The sequence below is a fragment of the Bemisia tabaci genome, chromosome 3 (assembly GCF_918797505.1).
Source record: "Bemisia tabaci chromosome 3, PGI_BMITA_v3".
Taxonomy (NCBI): domain Eukaryota; kingdom Metazoa; phylum Arthropoda; class Insecta; order Hemiptera; family Aleyrodidae; genus Bemisia; species Bemisia tabaci.
The window spans coordinates 22155471-22167497 of record NC_092795.1 but is presented as its reverse complement, the minus strand read 5'-3'; the positions used below and the strand labels follow the sequence as shown (position 1 = coordinate 22167497).

The following is a 12027-nucleotide window of genomic DNA, read 5'->3' as shown; positions in this document are numbered from 1 at the left end:
CGTAAGATCCCCCCTTCTCACAATCAATTTCTAGCTAAGGTACTGATTGTGATTGTAATTCACGTAATGGAAGTGATTACAATCCATAATCTCACCTCCCGTTTAAAGTGGCTAGTGTCGATCCTGCCTAATAGAGAATTCATTCACATAAACTTGGCAAACTAAGGGACTAAATTTGACTACTCGGGCCAGGACGCACTACCAAAGTTTTTACAGCAATATGTGCTCAGTTAAGTAAACGAAAAAAGCAGTCCGGTCACAATAAAAGAGTATAACGCACCGGAGTCGGGTACCCCCCAAAATGAGAATGACGCTACAAAGTAGCGTATAATCGCGGGTGAAATGACTGAGCGGGACCCGAAATGATCTGGAAACAAAGATAAACGCTCAATACAAATTTTCCTGAAATCCCACGCTGAACGCAATCCGTAGGTAAACGGCGTGCCTATAAACATACTATACATGTTTTACATGATCCATTAGGCTTTGTGAAAATTGGAGTTAACGACCATCTGCGCGCGTGCATACGTTTTGACACGTATCACATTCTGCAGTGTCAAAAGACAAGAGCCCGAACTAGATGCGAAAGCATCACTCATAAAAGGTAAAAAAAATAAATTTTGAAAGTAGACCGAATTTTATAGTTCAAAATTTGACCGCGTTAAGCAGAAAGTAACCAATCCACATCAGCTACTGCCAAATTTATCTGGGTACTTCAACTTTTTATACGAAAACGGTTGTGCGGATTTTTGTGCAAGTCTCGGTGATTTTTCCCTCTTAGTAAGAAGAATATCCCTACAAATTTGCAAAGGAATTCGCACAAACGATCCCTTGTAAAAAATTAAATTGCCCGGTTAAAGGTGGCAGTAGCCGATATGGCTGAGTTCCTTTCTGCTAAACGCGGTCCAATCATCCTGTACAAATACCTAGTATTAGTTCAAAATATCGAAGATATTGAAGCTGAGTACATTTAATTAGTTTTTTTTGCAGACGGGGAAAAGTAGTTTTGCCCAGAAAAAAGGTGTTCAAGCCTTCGTATTTTTACAAGTGTGTGTTTGCGTCAGGTGTCCCTTTGAATATCGGAAGATTACATCTGATCAGAGTGCGAGAGCGATAGACGACGAAACAGCGTATGTCCCAATCTAAGTTCAGCCTCGTTCCCCGTTTGCGGCCGTGCTTTCGGGGGCTCACGGTCGAAGAGCAATAAAGTTCATTTGCCGAAATGGAATTCGCATTAGTACAGCAGCTGAAGTACGAGCTGAATAAAGTTTTTTAATTAAATATGATATGAACTTTGTACAAATCGCCAGTCATTCTTAAATAAATTAAGACAAGTCGTAACAAAGTAAGATTACTGGAAAGTGATATAAGATAAAATTTGTCAACTTGAGTTGGCCTGTCTTTTTGAGGGTGAGGGTGTGAATGTGTGCGCGCATATCTAATCGTGATCTCGTATTAAAAGGCTTCACATTTAAAACATCACCGGAATGATTGTGCCTAGGAACACAATTTCATTTTATGAATTTCCACGCACTTATTACGGAGGACGAAAGAATTCCGTGAACGCTCTCCAACGTCTTTACTTTGGAGCCACCCTTTTGTTTCTTAAGAACATCATGTTGTATTTCATTAATTGGTTTTGTGTCATTTTCCTCATTTTTAAAGAGCTAATCAATTATTGGCCCGTTTCTCTTTTTTTGACATAGGTACCTATTTTAGGTCTGAAAGTTTAGAATCATTCACCAAGACCCATCCTCACTCTTGAGATGCTATTTTTCGGTTGTTTTGTAAATGAACCGTTGGAACTAGAGAAACCTCCGCTCTCGCTGCGTGGCAGATACGCACAAAAAAATCCATCATCACGCACTAACTAGATAATTAATTGACTATGTAAAAAATGATAACAGAATCGAAGTGTATTGGGAGAACCTAGAAGTAGAAACTATTTCCTGATTTTTTTTCATGGCTGTGATATCTCTTCAATGTCAAGCGACTGAGTGTTTGGTGTGGTCAGTTACATAGGCCGCTCAGTGAATCTCTCGATTTCGCTTTGATGCGGTGACTTTTCGAGAAGCCGTAGCGTCTCTACGCAGCGTTCGTTAAGGTAAGTGAGTTTTTTTAAGCTCATTGTAGACTACATTGCATTGCGCGAGTACTACAAAGTGGGCTAAAATTTAAAATAGGGGACGTTTCAGGGTGAAAAAAGTCGAAAAATCAATTTAGTCATTTCCCCTGGAAGTTGTGTTTTCTTAATTCTGGACGATTTCTGGGATCTAAAAACTTATATGGTCCCAATTTTTTCGGAAATTTTTTACGCAGTTTTCCCTATTCAAATTTCAGCTATTTGAGACGGTCGTGAGTTTTGAAACAAAAACGCGGCACGTGCCGCCATCTTTGGAAACGAACAAATATATTAATATTTTAGAGTGCTTTTTCGAGGAGGGATGAAGGGTCCCAGCCCTGCCTCGGTTGTGACTGCTAGGAGGACTCTTGAAAGTACATACTGGCGGTTTAGTTTATTTGTTCTTGTTTTGGATTATTTTTCCGTTCTCCCTGGTCCCGTGGGAATATGCCGGGTGATCCAGAGCACCCGTCTACTATATATTTTTTTCGGAACGGTCGAAAATCGAGCTTCGGAACGAAAATTTTCTAGGGTAGATCAACCCTAAAGAATTCAATGAAGATATTCTCGGGGGAGGGGGGATTAAGGGAGGTACCCCTCGTTTCTCGCATATTTCAAATGGGGAGGGTATGTTTTGACTTCAGATTCGAATTTTATGGTAAAAACTAAGAGCTTTTTGTTCCATGCACTTTTCCCTGAACCCCCATTTTTTGGAGTTACGGGGCATTTTGGGGTAAGTAAATTTCAATTGGACACTGCAGGCGTTAAAATTATCCCATTTCTAAAATCTAAGGGTCTCCTAGAAGAAGAGATCAATACCTTTTCGTTGATGTGCCACATGACTCCTATTGACCCACAATTGTGGGGGCCACGACCCCCCGAAAATTTTGGGGTTTTGGAGGGCCATAAGTCAACAATTTCAAAGCAAAGGTATGTTTTGACTTCAGATTTGGATTTTAAGCGAAAAGTTCCGTAGACGTGAGATAGCACTTGACCTATTTACCCTAATCTACTCAGAAATAGGTTGACACCAATAAGAAAATAAAAAGTCGTCTGCATAAAATAGGGAAAGTGCAAGACAATTACATCTTTTATCAGTTTTTTTTTCGGCCAATCAGACACTCGACAACCATTTTTTCAATCCTTATGAAAAATGCGACGTGGGAAATCGAAACCGAATTTTTTTCGAATCAGTCAATTTTCCGGCAAGTATATATACTCACGACTGACTTCTGGGAATTCGGAGTTTTGATTGACGTACATATCTAATACGTACCACTTATTTCGACAAAAAGCACCTTAGCAAAGATCTTAATTTTTGATATTTTAATCTTCTTCCATTTGGGCCATGTTTTTGACCTGACGGGGCAGTCGCAAAAACATCGACCCCAGTGGGAGAAGATTAAAATTGCAAAAATCAAGATCTTTGGTGTTTTTCGGAGGAATGTTATACATCAATAGAAACGCCAAATCCTCGAAAATTCAGTCACGGACCTCTCTTTTCCGAAAAATCGGTTGAATTCGAAAAAAATACATGGTTTCAAATTTCAGTGTTATTTTCCATAATGCATTCGAAAGTGGTCGTCGGGCGTCTGATTGGCTGAAGAAAAAGCGCGGGAAGACCAGTCGGTCACGCACTTCTGCTATTCGATGGGGACTCATATTTTCTTTCTAGTTCACACCATCATTAGCAGGTAATAGATAGTCAAATACGGCGAAAAAAACTTCGTGCGTGGGACCCGAAGTTTAGGTCATATGGATCTCTGAAGTTTTCGGATTGAGCATCTGAACACTTTAGGTCCAGCTGCTGAGGTTCGGATCACACATCTGAAACTTCAGTTCTTACATCTGAAGTACTTCAGATGTAAGAACTGAAGTTTCAGATGTGTGATCCAAACCTCGACAGCTAGTCGGATGCTCAATCCGAAAACTTCAGAGATCCATATGACCTAAACTTCGGGTCCCACGCAAGAGGTTTTTTTCTCCGTGAAGGTTAGGTATATGCGGCTGTCACAACTCAAAATTGACTTTGCAAATTTTTCAGGGCCTCCTCGTGGTCGTGGCAGAATTGACCATTCAGTGGAACGACAGACATGGAGGTGATTCCAGACGAACGAATCAAGGCAGACGTGGAGCATTTGAAAGAGTGGATCTCCAAGGAGCCGCATCTTCCGCGAGTCAGCGACGAGCAATGGTTGGCGGAGTTCCTCTACCACAACAAATTCAGCCTGGAGAAAGCCAAGCGGAAGTTGGAGGCCTACTACTCGCTCCGCACCAAATACCCTGAAATCCTCAGGAACCGCAACCCCACCGCTGAGGAATTTTCGCGACTCCGGCGATCCTTGAAATTGGCGTTCGCTCATAAGCCGATGAGAGACGGCTCGGTCGTGTTCTTCTTCGGGCTGGACCCCGATGGAAACCCGAAGGACTTGGATGGGACCACTTTCATGAAGCTCGTTTTTATGTTCGGGGATCTTGTGCTCTTGCGGGGTGAACAAGGGCGCAGGAACTTAGTCGCTGTCGTCAACTACAAAAACTGCACGTAAGTTACTGACCAGTTATTCGATTACCTACACGGCTAATCCAAAAGGCCGGTGACATTCTCTAACTGAAAAGCGAGGAGAAGTGACACGAAGATTCCAGAAATTGCTATTTGCCCTTCAATTTGCGAGGTAGGCAAGGAAGCATCTTCTGTGCAGCAATAAGCATCGATAAGTTGTCGTATCGTCTACAAATCTTGGCTTGCAGTCTTAATTAATGTCGACTTCCCATCTTACTATTCTGCCTCTGGCTGTTTAGGCTATTGAATTATCCATATTTGATTATAGATATTATAACAAAATATATTGAAAATAATTATACACTCGAAAAAGTTTTTTTGGAGATAGCTTCTCGCGTGCATGTAAAATACAAATGAAAGAGAAAATAGTTTCTTCCCTGTTTTTGACAAGGAAAAAGCAAGATCTGACACTTGAGCGACAAACTAAGTTGTAGCCCCTATTCTTTTACAGACAGGGACCTGATCGTCCCTGATCGACTAACGGTTACATTTTCTGCGAATTTTGACAACGGCAATCAAGTGCGGCTATGATGATCTTACCGACCCGCCTTTCATAATTACACTTCATCTAGCGTTGAGAGTTCACTAGTTTCCGCACACGACCAGTGTGTAATTTTAAAAGTTGGAAATTAAAAAAATAATTAAAAAAAAAAAAAAAAGATTCACACGATATACGAGTTCCTCCGCCAGGGAGCTCTCTCCGCCAGAAATCGTTCACCACCCGCCCGTCGGGAGCGCCGCGGCGTGCTGCCAGCGCGAAACACGCACTAACGCCTACAAACCTAAGGGGCAACTTCACGCAATGCGCAATGCTTGAAGTATCCCCTTAGGTTTGTAGGCGTCAGTGCGCAATGCTTGAAGTATCCCCTTAGGTTTGTAGGCGTTTCGCGCTGGCAGCACGCCGCGCCGCAGCGTGCCATAAACTTGCCCACAGTTAAAAGGTCAGGGTATTAGAATGTAGGCAATTTTACATCAAATTCTAAAATAGCGACTCCAAAAACATCCGTCACGAGACTTTCGGGATCTTTCAGTCATTATCCGACTTACTTCTTCCTATTCTTGAGTTGTGGTGCGCCGCGGGCAGCGGCTCATGAAATTCTCCTCTGTGCTCAATCTCACCGCTAGAACTGAGCCGCGAAATTTTGAATTTCAACAACCTTGCAGTCTTGGCCGAAAACAAATGAGACCGTCTGCTGTTAGTAAAAATAAACAAAAAACCACCTCGCCGAAAGCAAATGGACTATCATTCTCAAAGAATTTGCTTGCACTGAATTTGTTCGTTTCCATCAAAAGCAAACGGTCATATGAATCGCGTATTCGAAAGTGGTTCGATGTATCGTTTGGTTCAAGCCTATAGAACGTAACTTCAAACATAGAATTTAGGATTTAAGTTGGAAATGTTGAAAATCAGAAACTTCCTAACAATTTCACTTTTCATCGCCATTTGGACGTATTTATGCTAAAAGGAACTATGTGCATAGGATATGCATGTAACATAGTTCCTTTTAGCATAAATACGTCAATTTAGTACTCGAAAGAATAAAAAATCAATCACAAAAGACCCGTTCCCTCGAGTCCGTGTGTCCCACGATCAAATACTCATCAAATTCAAGATGGCGACTGGTTTTCGCTGGCTTTCGCGCAAGTCTGCTATCAAAAGTTAGCGGGCCGTCAAATGTTGATGAACCCGCCATCTTGCATTTGATGAGAATTTGATGAGTTCATTTGATCGTGGGATACGGGCTTTAGATTTCTAAATTGACTTTTGAGGCTATGTTTACACGTTGAACCAATAGATATCGATGCAATCTCGCCTGTTTGATGTACCGAGTTTAGACTTTGTCCGGAGTTGACTACCGCCACCCATGATCGGATACGATCTATTTGTTTTCGGCTACGACCGCAAAGTTGTTGAAATTCAAAAATTTCACGCCACAGCTCTAGCGGCTGGAGCCGAAAGCCGTGTTCTGACCGGGAAGGTCGGGTCGAGCATACCTACGTTGGCTGAAATTCGGTTTCAGGTACCAACACTTGCTGAAGTTGATGACGGTCGGGGCGAAGATCGCGGAGATCTTCGTCGGGGCGTACACGGAGCGGATCAAAGCAATTCACTGCATCAACGTGCCCTCGTTCGCGCTGAAACCCATCGAGTTCATGATGAAGTGCTTCCCCTCGAAACTCGTGGAGCGCATGCAGATCCACACTGGCTCAGTTTCGTCCGCTTCTTTCTCCGAGCACGTTGACGAGGATGTTCTCTGCAGCGATTTCGGCGGCAGCGGTCCCCCTCTCGCCCAACTGGAACGTACGTCCTAATTCCACTTATTGATGCTAAAAGGAACTTTTTGCGATGAATAAAAGCATGAGAAATTAAGTAGGTGGCATGCAAATCTTATGCTCATAGTTCCTTCAGATTAAATGCATTTCCACGTATACCGATGCCCAAGTAGCATTTTTTAACGGAAAAATCGCGATTTGTTGCGAATTTGTCGGCGATAAAACCGCTAAGATCATCAACATCCGAGCGATTATCCTCGTTCTTGTTGCAATAAAATGGCGATTTTATCGCCCGGCAATTTTTCGCGATGTTATCGCAACAAAAATCGCGATATACGGCGATTTAATCTCGATTTTATCGACGGAAATTGATGGCGATTTTATTGAACGAAAAATTGCGATGCATAGCGATTTAATCGCCATAAATCGCAATTTTTTATTCGATGATATTGCGATAAATTGCCACTGATATAATCGCGATAATCAACCAATAAAATCGCGATCACTGCTACTTTGGTGGTGAAGCTTCCAAATCACGTATCTCGGTTTGCGACGTTGCAGAATTCCTGTTAAGCTTAATTTCTTAAATGGGAAACTTCTCAACGTTAATTTTTGAGAGCTTCCGTGATTTTCCTTCACTGTGCGAAGAAAAACCTGCGAAAACTTCAAGAGATAATATTGATTTGGTGTCCTTTCAAAAAATAAAATGTGAGCGGAGATTTTCAGACACCGCAAACGAGATACGCGATTTGGTAGGTAGTTTCACCGTCGATATAGCATTTAATACACAGATCAGCACGTGATCATTGAAATTATTCATCGATGAAAATTTTGATTCATTTCCACGTAATACCACATCACATACATAATTTGGAGTTCGAATAGTCGCGCGCTGGATTTCCGCATTTTAACGCTGTATGATACCTACATTCATAAACGTCAATAACTCGAGACGAGTGAAATTCTAAAAGAGCTTGATGCAAAAACGGCTTTTTTCGCCCCCCTCTGGAATTTCTTCAGACTTTGTCTATTGATTACTCTACTTGAGCGCTTCTTTTCCCAATTTTCCAGACCCCACAAAATTTTGGGGGGGGAGTAGGGGGGGTGGAAGTCAAAACCTGTTGAACCTCGATATCTCTCGAACGAAGAAGGATATCGAGGTGGTTTGGAGAAAAATCGTCTAAAATTGCATACTTTAAAGATTCTAAAGTGTCGAAATCCCGATATCGCATTTTTAAGTCTCAAATATGTGCTTTTTCAGTTTTTAGGTCTAGAACATTTCTTTTTAAAGAAAAATTTACAAAGATTCAATTTTTTATTTGAAACCTAACAGTTTTTTAAATTGTTCGTTTTTTCCGATCCAACGAGTGGTCATTAAGCTAGGGACCAAAACGGTTCCGGAGTTATGATCGATTGAAGTTTCCGCCAACGCTGCTCGCCGACGATTTCGCGGCCAAAAAGTCGGATTTGCTGGTTATTAAATCAGATTGGACTGTCAAAACTGAAGCGAAATGCTTTATTAGGGACGTCTGAGGTCGCTGAGTTCAGAAATTACAGATACTTCTAAAAAATTAGTTTTTAAACATTACAGCTCTGTAGCGGCTAATGTAGAGCCACTGAGGCCGACCGGCGTCAGTGGTCTGAACGGAGTGTAATTTTAAAAACGAGAATTTTTTGGAAGTATCTGTAAATTTTGAACTCAGCGACCTCCTCAAGAGGTCATAATAATGCATTGTCGCTCAGTTTGATAACAGTCAATCTGATTTAAAAACAGTCAAATCCGACTTTTTGCGCGCGAAAATTCGGTCGGCGCGGCGGTTGAGCGGAAACTTCAATCGATATAAACTCCGGAGTTTGGTCCTAAGCTTAAAGGACATCGTTGGATGCGGAAAAAAACAACGAATCAATTTCAAAAACTGGTTTTGGTTCAAATAAAAAAAATTGAGATCATTGTAAAATTTTGTTTTAAAGAATTTTAGACTTAAGAAAATGGAAAAAAGCAAATATGTTGAATGAAAAATGGATATCGGGGATTTCGACCTTTAGAATCTTAAAGTATATTGCCATTTTAGACGATTTTTGTCAAACGGACCTCGATATCTTTCTTCGTTCGAGAGATATGAGGTTCCACATGTTTTGACTTCACCCCCTAGCTCCTCCCCAAGAATTTTGTAAGGGGTCTTGAATTTGGAAAAAAAGAAGGCGCTCAGTATGAGTAATCAATAGACAAAGTCTGAAGAAATTCCAGAGGGGGGCGAAAAAAGCCGTTTTTGCATCAAGCTCTTTTCTGCCATACCCGCGTGATACCATGACATACCTAGTTCGAAGTCCGAATAGTTGCACGCACGATTTCCGAAATCAGTAATTTGGGACACGTGGAAAGCTAGGATTATCCTTCATTGTCGCAAGATACCACATGACACACTTACTCCGGTGTTAGAATACTTGCGAGTTTGATTTCCGCATTCATCGATGCGAGCAAATATTCTACATCCAAATTGATCAGTAATTTACAACGGCTGAAAATCTAGGATTTTCCTGCATTTACGCACGATACCACATCACATACCTACACCGGAGTTGGAATAGTTGCGCGCGTGACTTCCGCATTCAACGATGCGAGCATAATGTCGACATTCGTAAATGTCAGTAATTTGAGATAAGTGAAAAGCTGAAATTTTCCTTCTTTCCCGCGAGATACCACATCACAAACGTACTCCGGATTTACCCCGGGAAAATGCGATTTTCCTTAAATCGGACTCTCGTAGGTAAAACTTATACCACCAAAACTTGGTACCCAGAAAAAAAACAAAAAAAAACGGTCATTTTCGGATTTGGTGAGTAGAGAAAAATACATTCGCAATATTATACCAAATCGTACCAGAAAAGTTTTATCTCTTATTCACTTCATTTTAAAATTTATGTGCGAGTTAGGTAAATTTTTACTCTGGTTTGTCGGATTTTTTTTTTCACATTAAATTTTGCTGAATATCTATACAAATTAGTTCATTCTCAAAAATTTCATTCTCTTTTTTTTCTTCTTTTTTTTAAATATGTAAATGCACGGAGAAAGGATGATTCAATATTCAACGTTTTTAAAGAGAAATTTACTCTTGAGATTTACATGCATTTGTTTTTATACAAGTGATATTAGAAGGTACCAGTTACTACCAGCAAAATAGGATTTTAAGATGAGCAAATTATATGATTTTAAGATTGAAATATATTGCAGCTTATTTTTTTCTGTCTTGTTTCCAGAAAAAACGTTTGAAGAAATGGAAAAATATAGAAATTGGTTCCAAGAGCAGGACAACATATGCTCTGATGAGAGTCTGCGCAGAAATAAAAACAGTGAAATCGACAAAATGAGAGGCTCTTTCCGAAGATTGGAAGTTGACTGAAACAGCTTATAGACGAAATCGAGACTTATTATTTATGGACTAGAATTTCTATAAAAGAGTAACTGGCAACAAAAAAGGGTTGCACTCATGGCGAAAAGATGGAATCCACCACATGATCGGCACTTGAAGCTGGCTTTGGGTTTAAGAGAGGATACATTAATCTCTTCATAATTTTTTTTTTCCCCCTGCAAAGAAAATAGTTGACAGTAATGCCATACATAAAGGTACAGTATTAATATACAATTTAGAAGTTTTAGAACCGAATTCTGTTGATTATGTTCTGTGATCTAAAGAGTCTGGTAGGGATCTTATTGGTTCCGTTCAGCAAGCCGCCCATGCATGATAGTGTCAGTCTATTTCCTTTTGGGAGAATCTACATAGGTATCAATGTACATTATGAAGGCATCATAATTTGATGTGGCTAAACTATCCAATTAATTCACTTGTTTGTAATGAAAATTTGGAGGTAAGAGGCTGTATTGGAAGAAAAAAAAAAATCTCAATGTCTTAGTTGTAAATTTGTTCTAGTCCTATCTTTACTTCCATAATTTTAGAAAAATAGAAGAATAGAAAGGCAAAAAAAGTGAATATCAAGTGAAATTCTCATAGTTTCTGGGAAATGTTTTCATGAAACGTGTTTCTTCATTTTAGGAGCATAGTAGACTTTGGAATAGACAGAAAGGAATTTCGACCAGAGCCTCTTAAAATTTGGATACCTATACAGAGGAGCAAAATCGAGGTGTGCAAAAATCAAGAGGACAAGTTCGAATCAAATTCCATTTGCCGTGCATGGATTCCTGTGCTTATTAACACACTCACACAAGCACTGAGCGCCTTCACTTCTCCCCCTTGCTATTAGATATGAGTGCCCTGTCTTTATGTCTTTGTATAAAACGCTGCTATGTGCTGAACATTTCTTCATTACCTAGGTACCTAGTAGAGCTTCCCGCTCGGTTTTTCTTTAGGCAAACAGTCGCAGATATCACAGTGCAGTTTGGGTTGAGTTCATATTCCAGTAAATACCCATGAAGCAAGACAAAGCCAAGCTCTCTGGGTCCACAATTGATCGAATTACAGAGTTTTGAAGGTACTAAGTCGAACTGACTGATTAAGGATTTTTGAAAATCCTGGAAAAATTAAGTATTTTTGAAAAACCTGGAAAAATTAAGGATTTTTGAAAATCCTGGAAAAATTAAGGATTTTTGAAAATCCTGGAAAAATTAAGGATTTTTGAAAATCCTGGAAAAATTAAGGATTTTTGAAAATCCTTAACTGGTCATAGGGAGCAATTAAAGTTTATTAATAAAAAGTCGAAATGACCCATTGTGGATTTTCAGCATTTTTTCTTTTCATTTTCAACTGTCAAGGAATGATATATCAATGTATCGTCCCTTTTAGGCAGACATCACTAATAAGTCACTACTGAGGAGTCTTCTAAAGCCCCCCCTCCCCCTCTACATTACTGACCTTGCCGCTCCAAATTTTGGTTGCTCCCTACCTTGGAGTAGGGTTTTAGAGACGGGAGGTTCAACTCCATCAGCAAAATCAAAAGAGCTGTGAACATTCTTGAGCAACCCCAGGCGAGAAGATTTCAGAAAAACATTTTTGCAGAAGAGGGAAGAACGGTCATGGCGCTAAGTAGAAAATGAAGATAGGTACTTTGAAAGGGA

At 40.2% G+C, this 12027-nt stretch overlaps 1 protein-coding gene across 2 annotated transcripts; it reads left to right on the top strand.

The window, feature by feature from the left end:
* Window positions 1–1863: 1863 nt before the first annotated feature.
* On the top strand, window positions 1864–11969 carry LOC109029970 (retinaldehyde-binding protein 1). Of its 2 annotated transcripts, XM_019040705.2 has the most exons (4): window positions 1864–2104; window positions 4167–4664; window positions 6704–6984; window positions 10215–11969. In XM_019040705.2, the coding sequence occupies exons 2-4, from the start codon at window positions 4216–4218 to the stop codon at window positions 10355–10357; spliced, it is 873 nt and encodes a 290-aa protein (XP_018896250.2). In that variant the 5' UTR covers window positions 1864–2104; window positions 4167–4215; the 3' UTR covers window positions 10358–11969. The 2 variants fall into 2 exon arrangements, with proteins under 2 accessions (XP_018896250.2, XP_072154120.1); XM_072298019.1 differs by lacking the exon at window positions 1864–2104 and having other exon boundaries at window positions 4103–4664.
* Window positions 11970–12027: the final 58 nt, after the last annotated feature.

Bases quoted from the DNA above. Each gene is read 5' to 3' on its own strand.
- LOC109029970 (XM_019040705.2), top strand. From the start codon at position 4,216: ATGGAGGTGATTCCAGACGAACGAATCAAGGCAGACGTGGAGCATTTG. The intron at 4,665-6,703 runs GTAAGTTACTGA...ATTCGGTTTCAG, and splicing joins GTCAACTACAAAAACTGCAC to GTACCAACACTTGCTGAAGT. The intron at 6,985-10,214 runs GTACGTCCTAAT...TCTTGTTTCCAG, and splicing joins CCCTCTCGCCCAACTGGAAC to AAAAAACGTTTGAAGAAATG.